Source organism: Leucopleurus acutus (genome assembly GCF_964270905.1).
Source record: "Leucopleurus acutus genome assembly, chromosome: 11".
Lineage (NCBI taxonomy): Eukaryota > Metazoa > Chordata > Mammalia > Artiodactyla > Delphinidae > Leucopleurus > Leucopleurus acutus.
Genome location: NC_139152.1, coordinates 4618189 through 4640470, shown reverse-complemented (window position 1 = coordinate 4640470; position 22282 = coordinate 4618189). Strand labels below are relative to the sequence as shown.

The 22282-nt window shown below is 51.9% G+C and overlaps 1 protein-coding gene across 1 annotated transcript in view; it reads left to right on the top strand.

Moving 5' to 3' along the window:
* CRACR2A (calcium release activated channel regulator 2A) overlaps positions 1 to 22282 on the top strand; it is a gene marked incomplete at both ends in the record, with an annotated part of 70573 nt that overhangs the window by 7052 nt on the left and 41239 nt on the right. Inside the window, 4 exons of the mRNA XM_082850860.1 lie at positions 2691 to 2802; positions 3926 to 4109; positions 7630 to 7776; positions 21981 to 22071. Coding sequence (XP_082706986.1) covers positions 2691 to 2802; positions 3926 to 4109; positions 7630 to 7776; positions 21981 to 22071 — 534 coding nt within the window. The remainder of the gene's footprint in view (positions 1 to 2690; positions 2803 to 3925; positions 4110 to 7629; positions 7777 to 21980; positions 22072 to 22282) is intronic.

The following is a 22282-nucleotide window of genomic DNA, read 5'->3' as shown; positions in this document are numbered from 1 at the left end:
GGCCTCCACTGTGGCTTTAGGGAAATCTCAGAGCTTCGTGGGCTATCAGCACCATGGAATGAATTGTCGCGTCCCTCTCCACCCGGCTTGGCTCCTTTAGTTAAAAATGTAGACAGCGCTAGGTACCAGTGGACAAGAGCAGAATAAGTTGGTTTTACAGGGCTCTGCAGGCCCAGAGAAGAAAGATAAATAAGAGGTAATTATGGTTATTAAGACTAAAGGATTTTTCGGGTAGGGCCAATAAAGAGAGGTTGAGGCATCAGGCATGTGCAGTTTGCAGAGAAGGCTGGAGAAGCCCTCGGTACTACTTTGGCAGGACGTGAAGAGGGAGGATGACTTGGAGAATGTCATACTGCCCTCCCCAGCTTCAGTGACAGCAAGAGGAGGAAGCTAGTTTGAGACAGAGACAAGGAATGGGATTAGAGCATGGGAAGGACTTGGGGTCAGAAGTGTTGTTGGGTTCAGGGATGGCACCTGAGGCGGGGTGTGACCTAGCTTTTCCTGGGTGATGCTAACAAGAGTACGGGTGCCCACGTGTGGGTATTTTGGGCAAGAAGCAAGTTGAGGGTCCCACTGACTCTGCAATTCCTTTCAGCCCCTTTCTGGGTCCAGCACAGTGTGAGAGACCACATTTTAGAGATCACATTCAGGCAGAGGGTAGGGAGGGGGCAGGATTATCCCAAGGAAAGGACTGGAATCTTGGGTTTTCACCCTGCCTCCAATGTGATGCCTTTAGCGTCAGATGGAGCTAATGAACTTCCTGCTTGCGAACTTGACTCCATCCTCGCCCTGCATTCTCTGCCTTTGGCTTTGACACAGCTGGTTTATGGATTGTTGACAAGACAGAGATTCTGCTGTTTGCTCAGCAGATGCACTTCTGGAATCCTTGCACACCCTCTCACTTACCTTCCTTTTTAAAAACCTCATTCCTATGTAATTCAGTGACTCTAAAGGGCTCCCACATCATCCTGTCTCCCCACGTTGTAATGCATCATCGTCTCTCTTAATGCAAGTACCTGCCAAATTAATCGTTATGGCTTCTCAGCTAGAGGGGTGCCTGAGGGTCAAACCGAGTGTCTCGCAAGTTACGTTATGGGCTTTCACACCTGCCAGCTCTTTTTGACTGTTCAGATGGGCGTGTACCTTCCTTCCTGTGGCCCCGTGGTCCTTGTCTTCAGCTGTCAGTCACTGCCACAGCGGCAATTCTGTGCAGTCGTCCCTTGGGGAGCTGGGAGGATGGGGGAGGGTCAGCTGGGCTGTAGTGAACTCCCTTGGGGAGTCTTCATTGGGAGGTTTTGATTATTAGGGTAGAAGAGGGTACTTGCTTCAACGATGCAAATTAACGTTGGCCTGGGGCCGCCGGTGCATCAGGCAGAGGCCAGAGGGAAGCAGCCACAGCTCAGCCACTTTGCTCCTCAGCCATCAGTGTCTGCCCTTCTCTCCCTGCATGGTCTGGGGCAGCCCAGCACTCAGGTCCAGTGACCTCACACCCCATCTTGGCCAGCTCCCTTTTACAACACAAATACCCTTTTTTTTTTTAAGTTTTCTTTTTTTTTTTTTTGATGTGGACCATTTTTAAAGTCTTTATTGAATTTGTTACAATATTGCTTCTCTTTTACGTTTTGGTCTTTTTTGGCCGCGAGGCATGTGGGATCTTAGCTCCCCAACCAGGGATCGAACCCGCACCCTTCGCACGCCTTCGCTGGAAGGCGAAGGCTTAACCACTGAACCGCCCGGGAAGTCCCACACAAATACTGTCATCCATACCTTAAGGCAGTGGCAGTTCATGTCTTTTCAGGAAGGAGTTGACAGCCAGCAGGGAGTAGGAGTGGGGGGCAGGCTGGCATGATGGGTGCGTGTCACCCAGTGGCCTTGTCCAGCTCCCCTTCAGAGCTAAAGGACCATAGTGTGTGTCCACAGAAACTGCAGCCCTGGGACATGAGTGGCCTCCATCAGGGAAGGCTTCTGAGAGTGTGACCCACACCTGCATGGCAACAGGGGGACAGAGGGAGGGGCTTGGGCAGAGCAGGTGAAACCAGAGTGAAACCTGGTTGTGCCGTTCACTCACTGAGTGACCTTGGTGGGTCAGCGGCCTTGGTGGGGACCTTCTGCTCCCCCCTTTCTTTCTCTACCTCCCTCATACGTTTTACTGAGTGCCTTCCCTGTGCCGGGTACTGTGCAATATTCTTTACATTCATTATCCCATCATCCCACTGGACCGCATCGCGTCGTGCAGGTATTATCCTAAACGGGATTCAGTCCCATGCAGTTCTGGTCCTTCACAGCTGTGAGCAATGCCAGTTTTGAAGTCAGACCTGGATTTGATCCCGGCCATGTCACTTACGGGCATGGACAGGTCATTTAACATCATGCTTCATCTGTAAAAGGGGGATAGTAATGCCCACTTCAAAGAATTGTCGTGAGAATTAAATGCAAACATATATGTAATAAATTATATATAAATATAGTAATAAATGTACACATATTTACTTATCAATCATCCCGCAAGTTGCCTACCACATGAGTAGGCAACCAAGAGATGGTGGATGTCCTGATGTTCAGAGGAGGAGGAGGGTGGTGGGGCTTCAGAGTCTGGCTTCTGGCTTTTGTCGGCGGGACGGAAGGCGCTGCCCCCTCGGCAGCCGTCCGTGATGAGCAGTGTTAACCAGCCCGGTCTGGATCGTTTTCAGAGGCTGCATGAGGAGCTGCCCCTCAGCCTGGAGGACCTGGAGGATGTGTTTGATGCCCTGGATGCTGACGGCAATGGCTTTCTGACCCCAGCGGAGTTCACCACTGGATTTAGTAAGTTCTGGTGGACGCTGGGGCCCCAGGGTATGGGTTGGCCTAAAGCCATATAAGGGGCATCCCTGCCCCACCAGCTCCGAGGGTCCATGAAGCACAGGCTTTCCTGCCTCCTGAAGGTTCCAGGCTGCGGGTCACTTGCTCTCTTTTCACGTTTCCACCTCCGCTGCTCACACCACGGCCCCCTGAGTGCCCACCGCGCTGTCACTGCCAGGTCCTCTCCTACTGGAAAGTGGCAAGGAACGAGCGGAGAAGCTCTGGCAGGAAGGTCAGCTTAAGAGGGGGCTGAGACGGGATTTCCAGCCTGTCCGTTTCTGCCGAGGTACCAGTGGACAAGAGTGGGAGGCTTGTGCGGCTCGTTTCAACCTGAGTGTGGCTGAGTCCTCCAGGTTGAGGGGCAATAGCTTTCAGAGGAATCTGTAAAGGGTTGGAATGGACCAGTCGTTCTCAAGGTGACCAGGAGGAAAAACAACTGAGATGCGTGAACAAGATAAAAAAAAAAGAAAAACAGATACACCATCAGATCCAATACTGATCAGATATTGATTACAACAAGTATGGGTCAGATAAATCACCATGCATCTGCCTCCTTCAAGGTGCCAGGTATTTGCTTGGAAGTATCTGATGCCTTTCCTGACCTTCAGGAATTTATAATTGAATTCATACAATTGAATTCATTTACATTCGTGTAAATGTGAAGCACAGTGATGCTGGCGGCCAGGATGACTAGAGCAGTGATAACACAGAGTGTTAACACACAGTGATAACAGAGCGTAGGCAGGCGGGCTGCTCGAGGGCGATAGGGGAAAGGCCTTGTTTAGAGAAGAAATCAATGAAGAGACGATTCTAAGCCGGCCTTTCAAAGATTAAGAACCACGAAGGTGCCGTAGTACCCGCCATGCGCTCTGCCTTTCCCAGATTCTAGCATCTCTGGCAGAATCTCATCCAGGTAGCAGAGACATGAAATCCGGAGCACGGCCTCCAAGGATCTTGGCTACAGGGAGTCTGGCCTCCCCTTTTCTCCTCTCAGCTGAACCTCAGTCAATTCCTGGCAACTGAGGAAACACAGGTCTTCCTGGGCGAGTGTTGCCTAATCCAGATCTTGTGCCCGTGCGTCCCCCAGGTCACTTCTTCTTCAGCCAGAAGAAGCCGAGTGAGGAAGATGGAGCTGAGCACCTGGCCCAGCTCCAGGAAGAGAAGGTGTATCAGACCAGAGGGTGTGAGGATCTGGGTGACATGGACGAAGATGAGGAAGGCCAGTTCCAGATGCTGATGGACAGGCTTGGAGCCCAAAAGGTTTGGGAAGAGTAAGTGGCGACTGTGGTCTGGGGGATGGAGCCCAGCCTAGGGGCAGCCTCCCCATCTGTTCTGTCCAACCTTAACGCCTACTAAGCCCTCAGCCCAGCCCTGGGTCCCTGCTTCCAGCTGGGCCACTGGCCCCGTGCAGCCTGCCCTTGGCCATGACCCGTCTGCGTCAGGGTCTAGGGCTCTGCCTCTGCTTTTTGCATTATTTTCAGGGAAACGCTCTTATCCCCTGGTCTCCCACACTCCTTCCTCACCCCCTGCCGTCCACAGTCAGTACAGTCTTTGGCTTGGCCTTGCTCCCTGAGGGCTGCCCGCCCATCAGAGGGCTGTGCAAGGGTTGAAACCCTTGAGGGTTTCGGTGCGTCCCGCCTAAGGCTTCCTGTCACCATCCGCTCACCAGCATCTCCACCTCCGCTGGGTCTCTGGGGCCGCAGTGCGTCCCACGTGCTGTGCTCCTGCCAAAGCCACCTTACACGGAAACGTCTGCGCGTCAGATCCCTGAGCCGAACCAGCCCTGTTCTGGAAGCCGAGGTGGGAGGTGAACCTGTTTCTACCAGCTCATCACTTGGGTGATCAGTAACTCAGCTGAAAATTTTAGGTGGCTGCCACTTCAAACCAAACGTCATACCCCCATTTTTTTTTTTCTTTTTTGCAAAAAGTGTTTTGTAAGAAAGAGACGCATAGATGTAAACCCAGACCTTTGCCATTAATTGAAATGAAGTCAAGTGATGTTGTAGCTAGTGGAAACCAGAGAGTCGCCCGAAAAACATGGAATAACTTCCGCCCCTTGCCTTTTTGTGTTGGGGTCTCCAGGTCTTGGGTTGGGTGTGTGTTTCATGAGTGAGGGGGGAATGGCCTGATGGTTGGAGCTGATGTGTCTGGAGCTTGGGAAGAAGAAGACTGTGGAGGAGAATGATAAAGGGGAAGCAAGAGAGAGGGGCCTTCACACAGCATGCGGGCCAAGAAAATATGTGTAGCTCCCGGCGTCTTTTAGGTTGTGGCAGAGTTGAGACAGGCTGGCAGAAGCCTGGGCAAGCCAGAGGGGACACTAGCTCCACTGCTCCAAGGACAAGAGACCAGAGCCCAGTGACCATGCCCACGACCCCGTGAAGGCTCGTCCTGGAGGAGGGGGCAGGAGAGGGCAGTGTGGGCGAGCCAAGGGACTGTCATGAAAGACAGGCATCTCTCTGCCCACCCATCACTTCTGGACCGCCACCCTCCTGCAGGGCTCTCAAATCAGAGTTCACCAGAGGTTTCTCTGAGGACGTCAGACAAAGGCCCGCGCAGGGCCGAGCCAACACGAGAGCTCCTGGAGAAGAGAAGGCTCTGGGGAAGGTTCCAAGAGTGGTCGATAAAAACCCACAAACAGGAGATGGTGCCCAGCCACTGTCATCCTCCTTGAAGTTAAACAAGAAGGAAGTGGGCTTTTGCTGCAGTGTGAGGGAAAACGGTCCAGACTGTAGGACCCCAGATGAGGAAACAGAGGAGGCTGGAAAACTTCAGAGGTCTTTAAAGATCTCAGCGACCAAGATGGTTTGCGTACTGTTCTGGAAGCGGGGAGATGGACGGACTGACCACCCAGAACCCTGTCTCACCCTGCACCCCTGTATCCTTCCAAGAGAGCGGCCTTGGCTTTGTCCAGAAGTGGTGGACAGAGCGCCTGGGCTCCCGGCTCTTCCCGGTGCTTCGACTGGCTGAGTGATTAGGCAGCTCATCGGCCTTGGCCTAATTTTCATCCAGCGTTGAGAGACTTCTCCCTTCTCCAGAAATCTGGCGGGAGGTGGTGTGGCCATGACTAGGAGGTCCAGGTAGCTTTGGAAGAGCGTCAGGTAGGTCTGCAAATCTCGCTGGAGGCTCTCACCCTAATGGTTCTCTGCCAGGCTGCAGCAGGAACCCAGGGGATGGGAGCAGACAGACCTCGGCCAGCAAGGTGCATCTTGATTTCATAATGCATTTACCTTGTGAGGGGCAACCTGCCACAGTGATGGGAAGTCATCGAGGTATCTCCCAGAGACCCTTTATCTCGGAACCCTTTGTGCAATCCCCATTGTGTCTACAGCCCAGTAGAGCGACAGCCACAGCGTGTTCTGTATGGGGGAAAATGGAAATTATTCTGGGAAACAGGAGGCTCCTTACCTCCCCTTCTCTCGTTTTCTAGATCTCTCATGTCATCCAGATCAGTGCTAGGTTTTCAACAAATAATAAATACTTGTTGGGTGGATGGATGGGAGGATGGATGGGTGGGTGGGTGGGTGGGTGGATGGATGGATGGGAGGATAGATGGATGGATGGATGGTCTAGATGAGTTGGTGGATGTTTGGGTGGAATGGAGCAAGGGAAGGAAAGAGGGAAGGAGGGATGATTGGATAGATGATCAGGTAACTGACCAGAAGCAGATTCATTTCTCGGTGGGCCTCTTCTCTGCTGGGCGCAGAGAGTAACACTTACACCCCAGGCACATTACTAACATGGCACTATCAAGTAGCACTTTTGAGTAAAATTTCTCAGATAGAGTGCTTGTTACACAGCACAAGGGATTTTATTCTTTATCCTGAGGGTCGCTAGTTGTAGCTGCCTTCCGATCACAGTGGTTTTAGAATTTAATGAGTGAGATCAGACCCCCCTCTGGCTGTCTGTCTGATCACTGGCTGTACGCTGTTGAGTTTCTCCAGAGGCAGAGCAGGTCCAGGGGTGTGCCGCCTCCTGCCCCCACCCCCGTCACCGTGACCGTGGCCCGTGTGTCTCCTCTGCTGAGCGCCAGCGTGCCTGTTGGGGAGGGAGCGGTTCTCGGCACGCCACTCTGTGTCTGTGCCTCTCCGCCAGGCTCCGTCCTCCCGACTCTCCACCCGTCTCTCCGTGTGTGCACACACAGCTCTCAGGCTTGCTCCTTTCCTTGCTTTCTCCTGTCACGCCCGCTGCCTCCGGGCCCCAGTGGGCTGCTGCATCTTCCCTTCCACTCCCTGCGGTGACAACCGCTTCCTGCCATCCGTCAGATGCCACGTCCTTCGCTCTCAGCTGTGAGGCCCATCCCTCCTGGGGTGACAGGCTCGCTGCCCCAGCTCCACGGCGCCTGTCCTCACACGCGCGGGGCTCCTGTCCTCCCGCTGCCTCCTGGCGTTTGGAGATGCTCCTGGCCCGCAGCTCTTGTGCTCAGCACCACCAGCTCATCACGGGAGATAGAAGGCAGAGCTGTTGAGTGTGGCCATTAGGAGGCCGGCATGACTCCTGGCTTCATCACTTCCCGGCGGAGTGATCTGAGACCGCTCGCCTCACCCCTCTTCATCCGTCCCCTCCCCCGTAAACGGGGGTGTTAGCAGCACCTGCCTCACTGGAAGGTCAAATGAGCAACCGTGCATAAGGCAGCCAGCATGCGGCAAGCGCTCAATAAATGTCAGCCCCTGCTGTCACTGTACTGACAACGATAATGATGCTCTAGCCATCGGTGTCACACCTGGGACCTCCGTGTGTCCCACGAAGCCTCACGTCCACGCTCCCACCCTAATGCTCCTTTTTCCCTCACAGTGAAAATGACGTCAAGCAACTCTGGCTGCAGCTGAAGAAGGACGAGCCTCACTTACTGTCCAACTTTGAGGATTTCCTGACCAGAATCTTCTCGCAGCTCCTAGAAGCCCACGAGGAGAAGAATGAGCTGGAGTGCGCCCTGAAAAGGTGGGTGCCAGTCTCAGCCGCCCTCTGTACAGACGCGTGCAAACCAGACACACCTCTTCTGTCTTCTGTTCGGTGACGCCACCTTATGACCACCCTCCAGAGCGGGGGGGGCCTGTGGCTGTCCCCGGGTATCTATTTCTAAGCCCCCGCTCACATGTATTAGGCCCTCACCACGTGCTAGGCGCGATCCTAAATTCCTACACAGCCCATTGGGATATATATCATTATCCACAATTTACCAATGGGGAAGTCGAGGCACTGAAAGGGCAAGGAACACGCCCCCAGAACACACAGTGTGGAAGCGGCAGAGCCAGGACTCAGAGCAAGATGGTCTGGTGTCCGAGACCCATTAGAAACCACTGTGTCTGCCTCGGGGCGGTAAGGCCCCGGCCTACGGGACCTACCCCCGTCTCTGGACCAGCCCCCGGCCCTCCTGCTGTCTCACTCCCGCCATGGTCTTAAGTTTCTCCTGCTGCCCTCCTGGCCCCGGGCTCTCTCCAGATATTTAGTGCTTTCTAGAACTCCTCCTGTACTGGAGGACGATGCCCCAGGCAACGTGCTTGGGATCTGAAGAAGCTGCTTGGGAGGCGAGCCCGAGTTGGCCAGGCCCCGGGCGCCACAGGTGCGGGCTCGCCAGGTGGGTGTCCCTTGGCCTGCGGGGACGAGTGTGCCAGCGGGGCGCTGTGCTTGTCCACACTCATCAACGATCGTTACCGCGAGGAGCTCGATGTTGTGACCCACAGCGTGCGGACCGCTGTCCACGCACCGCCCTGAGCTCCCTTTCATCTCATGCCTCCCCCCATCAACTCTAAAGTAACTTGCTGAGGCCCACTGGCTATACACAGGTCTGGAAGAGGACCTTTCGGACCCTGAATTATGAGCAATCGTGGCCGTGTGGTGCTGGAGGGAACACGGTCGGGCTAGAGGAGTGTTCAGAGCATTCTGGGGTGAGGCTCCCAGGGCTGGGAGAGAGAGCGGTTGAGGGTATACGCTATAGAGCCTTTAGCTGAATAAGCTGTGAGTCAGAGCTGAGTCCGAATCTTGGTTCTGCTGCCTACTAGCTGTGTGACTTAGGCCAAGTTACTTAACCTCTCTGAGTTGCAGCTTCCTTATGTGTAAGATAGGGACGGTAATACCCGTGTCATAGACCTGTGAGGATTACATGTCAGCATTTAGAACAGTGTGGGCACTTAGTAAGTATTCGATGAACGTTAAAATAATAACATTTATTACTATTTTAAGTAAGTATGTCTGTGAGTCTTGGAGGATTTGCCTGGCTGAAGTGGAGAGCTGGAGGTGAAGTATAAGGATCCCTTTATCCTTCCAGACAACACAGTGTAGAGCTTTGCTGTCGAAGTCTAGTCTATGGAATCACCTGGAAGCTTCTCGGGAATGCAGAGCCTCAGGCCTCGCCCCAGGCCTACCGACTCCGCGTTTTAACAAGATGTCCAGGTGCCTCTTGCGTGGATGTGAGAAGCAGGCCCAGGGAATCAGGAGCTCTGGGTCAGAGTCGTGTGTGCTCTCCAACCAGCTAGCTCTGTGACCTTGCTCTGGTCTCTTGGCCTCTCTGAGCCTCGATTTTCTCACGTGTAAAATGAGGCTTATTTTCTGCCCCTCACCAACCCCCTCTCTGAGTCCAGCACTGCTCACCCCAAGGAGCCACAGTGAAAGTCAGGGGCACCCCCAGAGGGGACGGCTCCCTTGTTTCCTAAGGAGACGAGGGCCGGAATGGCTGCAGTGACCCAGCTCGGGGCCCAGAATCTTACCTGCAGGGGGCCCCTCTGCTGGCCTGCACCTCCGCAGGGAGAGACTTACTGCAGAGCCTCTTGGGCCATACATCCATCTCTAAGTGGCCTGCATTCGTGTTTTGGTTCCAATTCAATGATGGTTAAAAAGTTCTTGAGCTGAAAGTCAAGGTCACTCTCAGCTGCATGGTCGAAACTAGCTCAGCCAGGAGTTCCAGTCTTCTGTGCCCATCCTCCGTTCATATGCCTGCCAGCGACCCCTGCCCCAGGTCAGCTGATGGAGTCCACTCTGGCCGGGGGACTCGGGTGGGCTCAGGGCTCACTGAGCTCTCTGGCAGTCCTTTTCCCAGAGACCTGTAGCGAGCAGAGCACTGCAACAGGAGACAGGGGCAACCTGAGGTCCTGCCCAGGCACCGCCACTGACCAGCTGTGTGACCTCAGACAATGTGCTTTACCTCTCTGTGCATCTGTTTCCTTACCGGCAACGTTCGAGAACGGGATTGGTGTTGTTCAAACTTTCTGATTGTGACTGGCCAGAAGACACACGCTTGACTTTGCAGCTCCCACACATTTGTGTGTGTGAATAGCTGAGACAAAAGTTTCATGAAACGTGTTCACCCTCGTGACATGTGATGGGCTCTGAGGTTTTCTCTTAGAGTCTCTTGTGTTCTCTTCTCTTCTGTTAAAGAAAGAAAAAGGTTGTTCACATCTTGTTTCCAGGTTCCTCCTGGACCAGGGGATCCCTGAAGGTCCTTGCAGCGTAGAAGTCAAAGAAAAAACTGAAACCCCGATGGGATGCAGAGTAGTTAGATGGGAGGTTTTACAGATGGCTCAGCACGAGGCTGAGTGATTCCGGGACATCTAGGAGGCGAGTTCGGGGGTTTGGGCTTGTTTGCAGGAGGGGCACACTCTGGCTGGTGAAGGGAGAGAAGGGAAGGTCTGGGGCATCGTTTGACTCGGGCAGCAGTCTGGGGAGCCCTGACTGTCAACGCATCTCCCAGGCTCCGCCACGAGCCGGCTGTTCAGTCCAGGGGCTAACATGTCACTCCATCTGGGAAATGAGCGCTCGTCCCAGAGAGGGCGACGAGACTTGACTGCTGTGCACAGCCGAGGGCTGGGCACCGGGCTACAGTCGCGTGCGACTAGTAGCCGCCGTGTAACGGGCACTTACTCTGTGCCAGGCTGAGCTGAGCCAACGGAGCACAGAGTCCCCGTCTTTGAGGAGTTTACGATCACACCACTGAGGCAGAGCCGTAAAAATTCTGCCACACAGCCGACCAGGAAATCCCCGTGCTGTTGAAACACCTGACAGCGTGGCCATTGGCAGCAGTGGCCTCAGCTGCCTCCCCCTTTTCCTAACCACACCCCTCGTTTCTCCGTCTCAAGGGGCCCAGAGACTTGCGACCGACCTGGGGGGAGTCCTGGTCCCAGGTCCCCAGCCTAGCCGTGTCCCTCAGAGTTACAGTTTCACTGCAGTGAGTGAGAAAGGCCCCCCTGCGGCATCCTCCAGGGTCACCTCCAGCCTCTAGGAGGGAGGATGCAGCGGGGGCAGTGCTTGGGCTTGACATCTTGAAGCTGATGTCCGGAGGCGCAGGCTCTAGGGCAGTGTCAGAAGCAACTCCAGGCCTTTCCTCCCGGCCGTGTATTTTATATTCTGACCCTGCATGTCGGGAGCAGAGGAAAGAGGCAAGCCTGGGGGCCTTCAACCTCCCACCCTCTTGCCTTTGGGACAGAAGTTGAGAAAACCTCAGATCTGAGTTAGACTCTGGGTTCAGTGTTTGACACTGGCGCGTGTCCACCGAGAAGCAGCCACGGCCCGGCGGGGTGAGGTGGGGGCCAGGTGGAATGCAGGGCCCTGGGCTGGTGCCCAGCTCGTCTGCGGCACCTCCAGAGTGACTGCATTCCCTCCACTTCCCTCGGAGGAGGAGAGGGTCAGATTGCAAGCGAGCCGCTTTTCTCTGTGTGCACCACGCAGAGGCTTGGCGAACCTTACATGTTACCGTGGGAGACGTGGTTTGACGTGAGGAGGAACTTCTGGCCGTCAGAGCTACGAATTCCTTTGCCACTGAAAGCACCCTGCCCGATTATGTTGATGTGGAAAAAAAACCCCTGAGCTCTCCGGATGTAGAACAATGCTGCCTGGAGGCAGCAGGAACTTCAGACCTTTCACCAGTAGGGGATGCTGGGGCCCTACTCCAGGAGGGCCTCGTTGCCTTGGTCTGGGGTGAGGGCTCCGAGTCTGCGCGTATAAAATATCCTGGGGGATTCTGACTTTGGACCCGAGTTGGAATCTGCCAGAGGAGTTGCCCTGGTTGAGTTCCTTACCAAGATCTAACGTGGAGGATGGGGGTAAGAATGGATTAGGCTGTGTCTGGGGAGTGCTTTGAGCTCTTTGAAGAAAAGTGCTTTCGAGCTCAAAGGCAGCCGTCTCTCAGTCTTCTGCAGCTCAGTAGCCTGTTCTGCATCCTCGGTGGACCCCCCTTGGCCTTGACAAGTTTTGCGAAGCTCCCCACACCCTCACGGGCATCAGTCCCTCCTCTGCACAGTCTGTCCTCGTCCAAATGATTCAGGCCTCGGGCAGTTTCTCGGGAGCGTGGGGGGTGGGGCTCTGGGAGGGCTTCGCCTGCAGCTCCCACCCGGCCACTATCCTGCTGCTTTCTGTCTAGACCAATTTTCCTCGGCTCTGCAAGGGTGTCCAGACCAGGAGGGAATGTGTCTCACAACCTGACAGGCAGCCCAGCCGTGATCCCGGCACCTGACACAGCCCGGGAACTGGTGTTCTGTGGGGTGTGTGTGTGTGGGCGGGGAGGTCATCATTTCCTTGGCCTTGTTTCCAGGTAGGGCAGCAATTAAAGCATCGTACACATGGCAGGTGGCCCTTATGTACCACTTGCGAGCCTTAGCCGTGTGGTTCTTGAATGTTAGCTTGTTTCAGAATGACCAGGGACTCTTGATTAGAGAGTAAATTCCCAGGTCCCTCCTCCAGGGGGTCTAAATCAGTGTGTTTTGGGGGCAGGGGACCCAGCAATGTGCATCTTAGCACACGTTCCCCAGGGGTTCTGATGCAGGCAGACCCCAGACCCTGCTGAGAAATGCTGCTCTAGCCTGTTTCTCCAGAAGGTACCAGCCTGCAAAAGGCACGTCCAGGAGCCCTTCCAGTCTATAATTCCACTCCTGTTCTCAGCGTGGAGGGACGTTCTTGGGGAGGGCTCCAGGCCATGAGGCCACAGCTTACTCACGCACGTGTCCTTTTATTGGTATACTATTATCGGAGGCAGAAGCACATTGTTAACTTGGCCCCGAGAACGGATGGAAAGGGGAGGTCGATTCGTGCGCTGTGTGCGCCGCGGGCGTGATCTGTAAACCTGACTGATGAGAAATGGTTTGCTTTATCGGATGGACTAAAGCTGCAGAGCTGGTTTATACAAGGCAGCAGAATCTAATTAGGGAGAAACCATCCATCTTGAAAATCCAATTGGCGATTTTACAGCCTTTGCAGAATTTTCTACAAACTCTTATGTTTGCCTTTCATTCACCTCTACCCTAATCGTGTGGGGCAGTGTGCATGTGAGACAGAGAGGGACAGACAGAGACAGAGACAGAGAGGCATTAGAGAGACCGAGAGAGACTGATTTCACTGAGAGAGACTGATTTCAGGGGAACAAGGGAACCCTAACTGGGTTTTTCTAGTAAGAGCCTCCCTTTGCCGCCGGAGACCGCAGTTGCGTGGGGAAGGCGGCAGGGGGCAGTGGTGAGTCTGAGGCCCTCACGACTGTTCTCATCCCCACGGCAAAGCTGGCGGAGGCTGAACTTGCTTCCATTTTCTTCTCCGGCAAATAGCAGACTCGCTGAGATGTTTCTGGCCCAGGCTCTTCACTCCGTGATCAGAACGTGAGGGGCGGGGGCGGGGGGGGAGACCCGGGAAAGGGGGCAACCTCCAGACATTCGGCCCCATTCCTCACCCCAGGGCGTGCTCACTCCACAATTGACAGACCCCAGATGGAATTTAGATGCTGACAGTCCTATGCAGAGGTTTGGAGTTGTCGGTGTTTTTTTTTCTTTTCTCTTCTTTCCTTCTTTTTCTTTTTTTAAAATTTTTATTGGAGTATAGCTGATTTACAATGTTGTGTTAGTTTCAGGTGTACAGCAAAGTGAATCAGTTGTACATAGACATAGATCCCCTCTTTTTTAGATCCTTTTCCCATATAGGTCATTACACAGTATTGAGTAGAGCTCCCTGTGCTATCCAGTAGGTCCTTATTAGTTATCCATTTTATAGATCGTAGTGTGTATATGTCAATCCCAGTCTCCCAATTTATCCCCCACCCCTTTCTCCCCTGGAAACCAGATGTTTTCTACATCTGTGACTCTATTTCTGTTTCGTAAATAAGTTCTTTTGTATCTTTTTTTTTTAGATTCCACAAATAATATCGTATGATATTTGTCTTAAAACTGAGGGTGGTGGGAAGGCAGTGCGGTGCTGTAGATGCACATGGGGTGGGAGTCGAGGCCTGGATCCTTCCCCCGCTCGGGCCCAGGGAGCCAGGTGACCACACACAGGCCACTTGCACTGCCCCGATCCTCACTTCCTTCACATGGGGTACAGGACACTTGTCTGTGATGGGAGGGGAACTCTTCCTCCCTTTGCATCTGCCTTTCCCCAGGCTTTGCAAACCAGAGTCCCGTGGATCAGACCACTGTCGGTCCACACGGAACCACATGAGATCAGAGCGACTGCTCTCCAAGGCCAGTGGCCGTTTCTGAAGCTCTGCTTTGAGTTCAAGCTTCTGAAATTTATCTGAACTGTAGAAGAATGCCATTTGTTCTGTTCAGGGTTAAGACTATCCTTTCATTTAGGGAAGGAAGATGCTACTTTTCTTCCTTGAATGATTTCAGCACACCCCGCCTAGAGCCTAGAGGCGGGACCAGGTGACTTTCTGAGACCCTTTTGTTCCTAAGTGAAGGCAAAGGAGAGAGGGAACAGGAAAAAATATGTTGACCAAGTAATATTCTATAGCAGGAAGGCTCGGCCTGTGTGCCATTAGCTGGAACCCCGGTGGAACTGAGTATTAATGCTCTGTTCTAGCCTGGTGCCTTGAGTCTCTGTGTGCAGTGCCCTTTGTGAAGCTTAATTAATTCCCACAGTACCTGTGGGAGGCTGGCAGGGAAAGTTCTTGCTTGCTGCAAATTCTCTCTGAGGCCTCTTTGAACCTAAGCCTTGTATTGACATGAGCGTCACTATTCCCAGCCCATTTTGCTTCCCACATGTCCCATCCTTAGATCTCCAGTACCCCGATACCATGCACGTGCACACTACACACCCACAGTCATCTTTCTGAGAGGGGGCATCCACCACAGTCAGACGTCCTGGGTGGCATTGCATCCTCGAGGTCAGACCTGGGCCTCTCACCCTGGCTTCCAGTAGGTTCCATCCTTTTCAAATCCATCACTACCCTTGCAGCATCCTCAGTATATAATTGTTCTCCTTCCCCCCACTGTTGAAAATCTCCCTTTTCTGGACTCAGCCTTTCTTAACTTTTCCCCTGATAGCTCTACACCTGCCCCACTGCCGGAGCAGGTCGCTTCCTCCACTTAACTCGCCAAGGCTGTGTGGTCACAGAATTATGTCGGCTGGAGCTCAGGAAGGCACCATGGGGTGGGGTTGGCACCGTGGGGTGGGGTGTGGCCTCTTCTGCCTGTTCCTTTCCTCCACGCCACTTACGCATAGACTTGGAGTTCATAAATGCTGAATTCCTGGTGGGCAGAGACCATTCGGTAAGTCTAAATTATGTTGCCCAGAATGTTGTTTTATGAAGTAGTCAATCAGTACTTGTTAATGCTGGTGGTGACGTCATGGGCCTGCTAGACACTTCCACATGCATGATCTTACTAAGTCCACATGATTTCTTTCTTTTCAAAATATTTTTATTGGAGTCTAGTTGATTTACAATGTTGTGTTAGTTTCAGGTGTACAGCAAAGTGAATCAGTTATACATATACATAGATCCACTCTTTTCTTAGGTTCTTTCCCCATATAGGCCATTACAGAGTATTGAGTAGAGCTCCCTGTGCTATGCAGTAGGTCCTTATTCGTTACCTATTTTATATATGTGGTGTGTATATGTCAATCCCAATCTCCCAATTTATCCCTCCCCCCCTTACCCCCTGGTAACCATAAGTTTGTTGTCTCCATCTGTAACTCTATTTCTGTTTTGTAGATAAGTTCATGGGTACCCATTTTTTACACATGACTTCTTTCTAATACAGGTATTACCATCTGGTTTTCCAGATACAGAAAACCTCGAGCTCATTGAGGTAATGTGACTCGTCCAAGGCCAGAAAGCTTATAAATGTCAAAAGCAGGATTTGAACCGAGAACTTCTCACTCTGGCCCTAATGAACTCTGAGCCCACTGTAGGTGTCAGCAGGGGGTTAAGACCTACACGACCCTGGACTACACAAGAGAGGCTCCGCAGCTATCATAGTGAGACAGAAGGGAGAGGATAAATAATTAGTGCTCGTGCCTCTTACTCACTCTCCCTGGCTCCTTCATACATATGTCCCCCGCCCCCCTGAGAACTCTCATCTCTCTCCCTCCCTTCTCTTATCTATCTCTTCTCTGTCTCCTCCTCCCTGTGTTGTTCAAAATAACTAGGCATAGATATCATAGAATGAAATCATTAGACACTGCCCTGGGGGAAGGGAGTGTTTTCAGAGTGGTTAATAGAAGACAGGTTGCATATTTATGCTCACATGTAATTAATTGATAGCTCAGAGAGCTCTATTACACACTGTTCTTCTTGTGTTCAACATGTTTACCAATGGCATGAATTAAGGGAGATACGGAAGAATATTTTGTAGTAATAAAAAAAAAGGTCCATCCATAGAGAAGATACAACAAATATAAACCTGTATGTGCCAAACAACATAGCAAAACACAAAAGGCAGAAACTTAGGAAAACAAAGAAAATTTGATAAAAACAAGACTTTAAGAGCGTTTTAAAAGTTTAAAAGACATCAACAAACTTATCTCAAATTTGACATATCAGTCAAGCAAAAAGCACATCAGAGCTTCCCTGGTGGCGCGGTGGTTGAGAGTCCGCCTGCCGATGCAGGGGACACGGGTGCGTGCCCCGGTCCGGGAAGATCCCACATGCCGCGGAGCGGCTGGGCCCGTGAGCCATGGCCGCTGGGCCTGCGCGTCCGGAGCCTGTGCTCCGCAACGGGAGAGGCCACAGCAGTGAGAGACCCGCGCACCGCAAAAAAAAAAAAAAAAAGCACATCAAATATACAAAGTGTTTGAAGCCATCAACCAGCAAGCTTGATTTAAGAGATGAATGGGGAGCTGTGTGCCTTGCAGTAGAATACACATTCTTGTTATAGAACTTATGTAAAAATTGACAATATGGGGATACAAAGGAAAGGCTAATAGATTCCAAAAAGTAATCCCTTACCAATGAAGTTTCTTACTATAATACAATAAAACTAGAAACCAACAGTTTATATATTTTTTAAAATGCTCTTCCTTTTTTTCTTTTTAAAAATATATTTATTTATTTTATTTATTTGGCTTCACAGGATCTTTGTCATGGCACACGGGAGCTTTAGTTGTGGCATGTGGACTCCTTAGGTGCAGCATGGGGGCTCTTTAGTTGCAGCATGCAGGATCTAGTTCCCTGACAAGGGATCAAACCCAGGCCCCCTGCACTGGGAGCTCAGAGTCTTAACCACTAGACCACCAGAGTAGTCCCTAAAATGCCCTTCTAAGTAAATCTCAGATAAATTAAATAATCAAAACCAACATTATAGGTTATTTAGATTACATTATGATTGAAAACTTAAAGTATCAACAGAATTTGGAAGGTCATTGAATACACTGGGCCACCAGTTGGGATCCATTAAGATAGTGACAGTTGAGAAAGATGGACTGAATCTAACAGGCATAAAATCTAACAGAATTACCTTTGAGATCTTGCCCAAATCCAAAACACCAATGGCCAAAGCACAAGGTGGGAGAGATATGATTCAGTCACACCATCTTTTTCTTTGTTTTTTAAATTAATTAATTAATTTATTTTGGGCTGCTTTGGGTCTTCGTTGCTGTGCAGGGGCTTTCTCTAGTTGTAACAAGTGGGCTTCTCGTTGTGGTGGCTTGTCTTTGCTGTGGAGCACAAGCTCTAGGTGCATGGGCTCAGTAGTTGTGGCACATGGGCTCAGTAGTTGCGGCTCAAGGGCTTGGTTGCTCCGTGGCATATGGGACCAGGGCTTGAACCCATGTCCCCTGCATTAGCAGGCGGATTCTTAACCGCTGTGCCAGCAGGGAAGTTCCTCAGTCGCACCATCTTTAAAACAAAAACCATCACTCTGCCATCAAGTTTCGAGGTTTCAGTCGACAGATGGGTTCAGCGTTCATCGACTATGTGATGTGACTGCCCAGAAAAGTGAATGTGCTCTTAGGCTGCGTGAATAGGTAGGCAGCAACTAGAGCGAGAGAGATCTAATCTGCACCGACCAGCCCTCATACACTGGGCATTCAGCTTGCGACTCTATGGCTTGAGAGAGCTCAATTAGAGCCCATTCAGAGAAGAGTAAAGGGGATGGTGAAGGGACTTCCAAAAGAAAAATTCCATGTGAGACATGGCTGGAGGAAGTGGAGAGGCATGACCGCAACCCAAGGCTACTCCTTGACGTCTTAATGCTGTTTTAAAATATATGAAGGGTTATTACACAGAGGCACGGTAAGGTCATAGAAAGACACATGTCTATGAGCCAGAATAGTCCATAGATGAAAGAGCTGCTTAGAGATCCAGCATTCCCTCTCCCTGGAGGTGTTCTAACCCAGTCTGGGTAAATACTTGGTGGAGATATTGTGGCGAGGATTTTAACACTGGAAAAATAGGTGGTTGGATCAGACAAGCCTCCAACCCCGAAATTCTTCAATTCCCCTGGAAACTGGTATTTCCTGCCATGTGGTCCACCCATGGACTTCTGAGTCTGGTATCCAAAGTCTTAAATTTATTTCTTACAGATTTTCAGCATTAACATTTTGAGCACAGGCCCTGTGGGTGACATCAATGTCTGAGTGTTCGTAACCTAGTGAAGACAGCATAAACCGAAAAGAAAGAGTAGTTCAGGACTTTGAAATGTTCAAATAAAGACATACGGTGTCCTCCGAGGTCAGAGAAGGGCGTCAGTGCGTTGGAACGGACTCATGGAGAAGACTTCAAAGTCTGTGTTTGTGTGCGTCAGGCAATCTGAGTGGTTTTAGAAATAGTGGCAACAAAGGGGTGTATAATAAGCAAACATAATCCGTTGCCTCTTTCCTCTGATGGCAGAACGTAAGCCCGGCTGGAGCACCGTAAGCCATATGCCCAGATCTTTTTTTTTGCGGTACGCGGGCCTCTCACTGTTGTGGCCTCTCCCGTTGCGGAGCACAGGCTCCGGACGCGCAGGCTCAGCGGCCATGGCTCACGGGCCCAGCCGCTCCGCGGCATGTGGGATCCTCCCGGACCGGGGCACGAACCCGCGTCCCCTGCATCGGCAGGCGGACTCTCAACCACTGCGCCACCAGGGAAGCCCTGCCCAGGTGTTTTGAGAGTGTCTCTAGCCATTGTTTCTCCCAGAAAAATAATTTCTCTGCAGCCCCTGCTCACACACAGCCTGCATCTGGAATGGATCTCGCTCCGACAGGAGGTTTGATTGACTAAGCTTCCTGTTCTTCATCTTGCTGATTGCTTCTGACCCTTTCCAAACCTAGCAACCCTTTTATTCTTGAAACAAAGACCCTCCTCCCCTTGGGGAGTGTTAGCCGTTGCCCCCCGCAGCCCATGATAATAATTACGATAATAAATAATCCCTTACATCCATTTAGGACTTTGCAGTTCAAATACCTTGCACACCTGCTCTCTCGTTTGGTCATCGAGATGATGCTGGGAGGAACCGGGGGTACAGGTGCTACTTTGGGATCGGAGGAGGTCTTCTGCCCTCTGAGCTGGTTTGGTGATGGGAGTGGTGTGCACAGCGCCTTAATGATCTCATTGCCGGGGCTCGGGTGTCCGGCCCTGGGTCAGGGCTCATCCTCTTAAGACATTCAGGCCTTGGCAGCCTCCCAGGATGCTGGCCAGTTTTGTTCAAGAGCGTCTGCAAAGAAGGAGCTCCATGTCTGATCCAGTGTGGGCCCAGGATCGCGGATGCCCGCCTGCATCCCAGGACTTCTCTGTGGTGGGCGCATCCTTCGTGCTGAGGGCTGGGAGTACGTGCCATTCAGAGGCTACATCTCTCTTCCCCCCATTTGTTTGTTTGTAGCAATTTGCAAAATTACTTCACGACTAACAGACTGACATGTGAGCACGAGAAGCATAGAGTTCATTAATTTAATCCAATAAAACTTCAAGTTAATATAACACATTTAATGATAGTGTGGAATTAATGCTCTGCATGGTTATTAGGCCTAAACGGTACACAGCTTATATGCCTGACTGTAACTAGTATTGCTTTAGCAGCGTCAAATCCATTTTTAAGTTTTTCTTATATCACGTTATTAGTTCCCTGGTGCTTATATAGCTGGAATCACTGTCCCTAAAGTTTTCCTGGACACCGTTTACCACGTAGCATTGGAATTTCTTCCAGCACAGGAAGATCACTCCAGGCGCAAGGGGAAGACCATCTCTGTTTCTGAAATTTCCTTTCCACTGTATCATTTCTGTCCCTGAGGTGTCCCTATGCAACAGCAGGAGCCTCGGCTCCTTATTTCTTGCCAAGGTTTTCTTGTAATTGTCATGGGGTAGCTAAGAACCAAAGTAACAATCCAAACATTTGTCATTTACCAAGAAGAGAGCTCTCACTCTTCACCAGAAAGACGTTTGTTACTCCTGGGATGGGAAGCCCAGTGACGAACACGGAGCCTTGGCTTGGAGGAGTCTTGGAGAGCTGTGTCCTCTTGCTCAGCACACCCTGGGCCAGTGCCACACTCACTCAGAGTCGGGTTTGTGGTCTTGGGGATACAACCAGGAAAGGGAACTCAGACAGGTGAGTGACCTTGACCGTGCAGACCCACACCGGTTCCCTCGTCTGGGTCAGTTGTGTGGTTTCTGTGGAACTGGAAGGATGCCAGTCAAAATGGCAGCCTGTGCATGCACAGGTAGCGAGTGAGGAAGGGGCAGCCTATGGGCTGCGGTGCAGCCTCGGGCGGGGGGGGAGGCCTGGCGCTGGACTGGAGTCCCAGGGGGACTTGGGGATACAGAGAGGTGGGACTTTGAATGACGGAAGGCTCAGGGGAATGAATGCTTTCCTATCCTTGATGTTTTCTTCCGAAATCTCTCTGGTACCTCTCAGAACCGAGAACCAGGGCTGTTTGTTCAATTATAAAAGCCTCCTTCGTTGAATAAAGAACAAGGGCGCGCCAGCATTTGAGTTTAGAATGCCAGGTGCCAGAATTGGCAGTAGGTGTATATATTGCAGGTTCAAAACAGCCCTGGAGAGCTATGACGTAAGCCTGCTTGCTGGAGCCTAGAGTTTCCTTAACAGGACAGGGGGCAGGGAGCGAGGGGCAGAGAGGGCCTTCCATGCCCGGTCAGAGAAGAGGTGTAGAGGTGCAACCCCCTGGGAATGTCACATGTGATCGTCTCCAGTCTTGGTTTGAATGCTAATACCTGGTCCTTCCCGTTTGAACTTGGGGGAGTACTTGAAGGAGGATCTATCACTGGGAGAGAAAGAGGAGCCGTCCCGGGGTGGCCCACAAACCTTGTCCCCAGAGCCGCATCTGTCCTCATCTCCATGTAGGAGCAGAGAGGCCAGCTACGTACTTCCTGTCCTGCAGGGCTCGTCGGAGTAGGAGGGGATGCTGAGAACCCAGCGTGTCACTATTGCCATCAGCATTTACCCAGCCTCACCCTGCCCATGGCCCTGTGCCGAAATGGGTGAGCCCTTGGACAGGTGTGGCCCCCTTCCTTTCTAGGGGTGTCGTGATGGTGGCGGTGGTCGCCACCATGGAACCTTTTGAGATCCTATGAGAAATGAGGGTCACGCAAAGTTCAGCACATAGTTTCCAGGAGAGTACAATTCAGGTGGTGCTGATGGAACCAGGTAGAGAGAAAGCACCTAAAGTGGGAAACAGATGCACCAAGAAACCAAGCAGAAAAGAAGCCGCCACCGCACACCTTTATGCTGTCAACAAGCGTATAGGGGTCAGTGGGCAGTAGGACGGTGAGTGTCACAGAGGCTGGGTGGATTGGTGCTGAGATAAAGCAGAGGACAGGAAGGTGGAGCCGGGGATGCCTGGGAGGGACAGCTGGGAGACAGGAGGATGAGAGGGTCCTGCTGGGCCCCAGTGGTCAGCTGATCCCGGGGAGCTGACCCTGCAGCCTTGGCTGACCCGGCCGCCATGGTCGCCCACGCCACCCAGAGCTCCACTGGGGGATAAAGGCATCTCATTGCGCTCTCTTTTTGTCACCTGTGCAGGAAAAGTGCTGCCTATGATGAAGAGATCCAGCACCTCTATGAGGAGATGGAACGGCAAATCAAAAGCGAGGAAGAGCAGTTTCTCCTGAAGGCAAGAGTCCGTTCCCGGGGCTTGGCTCTGCGGGCCAGGCTGCAATACCCCCTGCTCTGAGCATGCCCTCTCCCCAGCCCCGGATCTCAGATTGCAGTGCCCCATGGCACTACTGATTTCCTGTTTCCCTGCTTTGTTTATTTTTTTCAAGGCCGTTGTCACCTTCAACTATGGCATATAATTTCCCGGTTTATTTTTATTGATTGTGGTC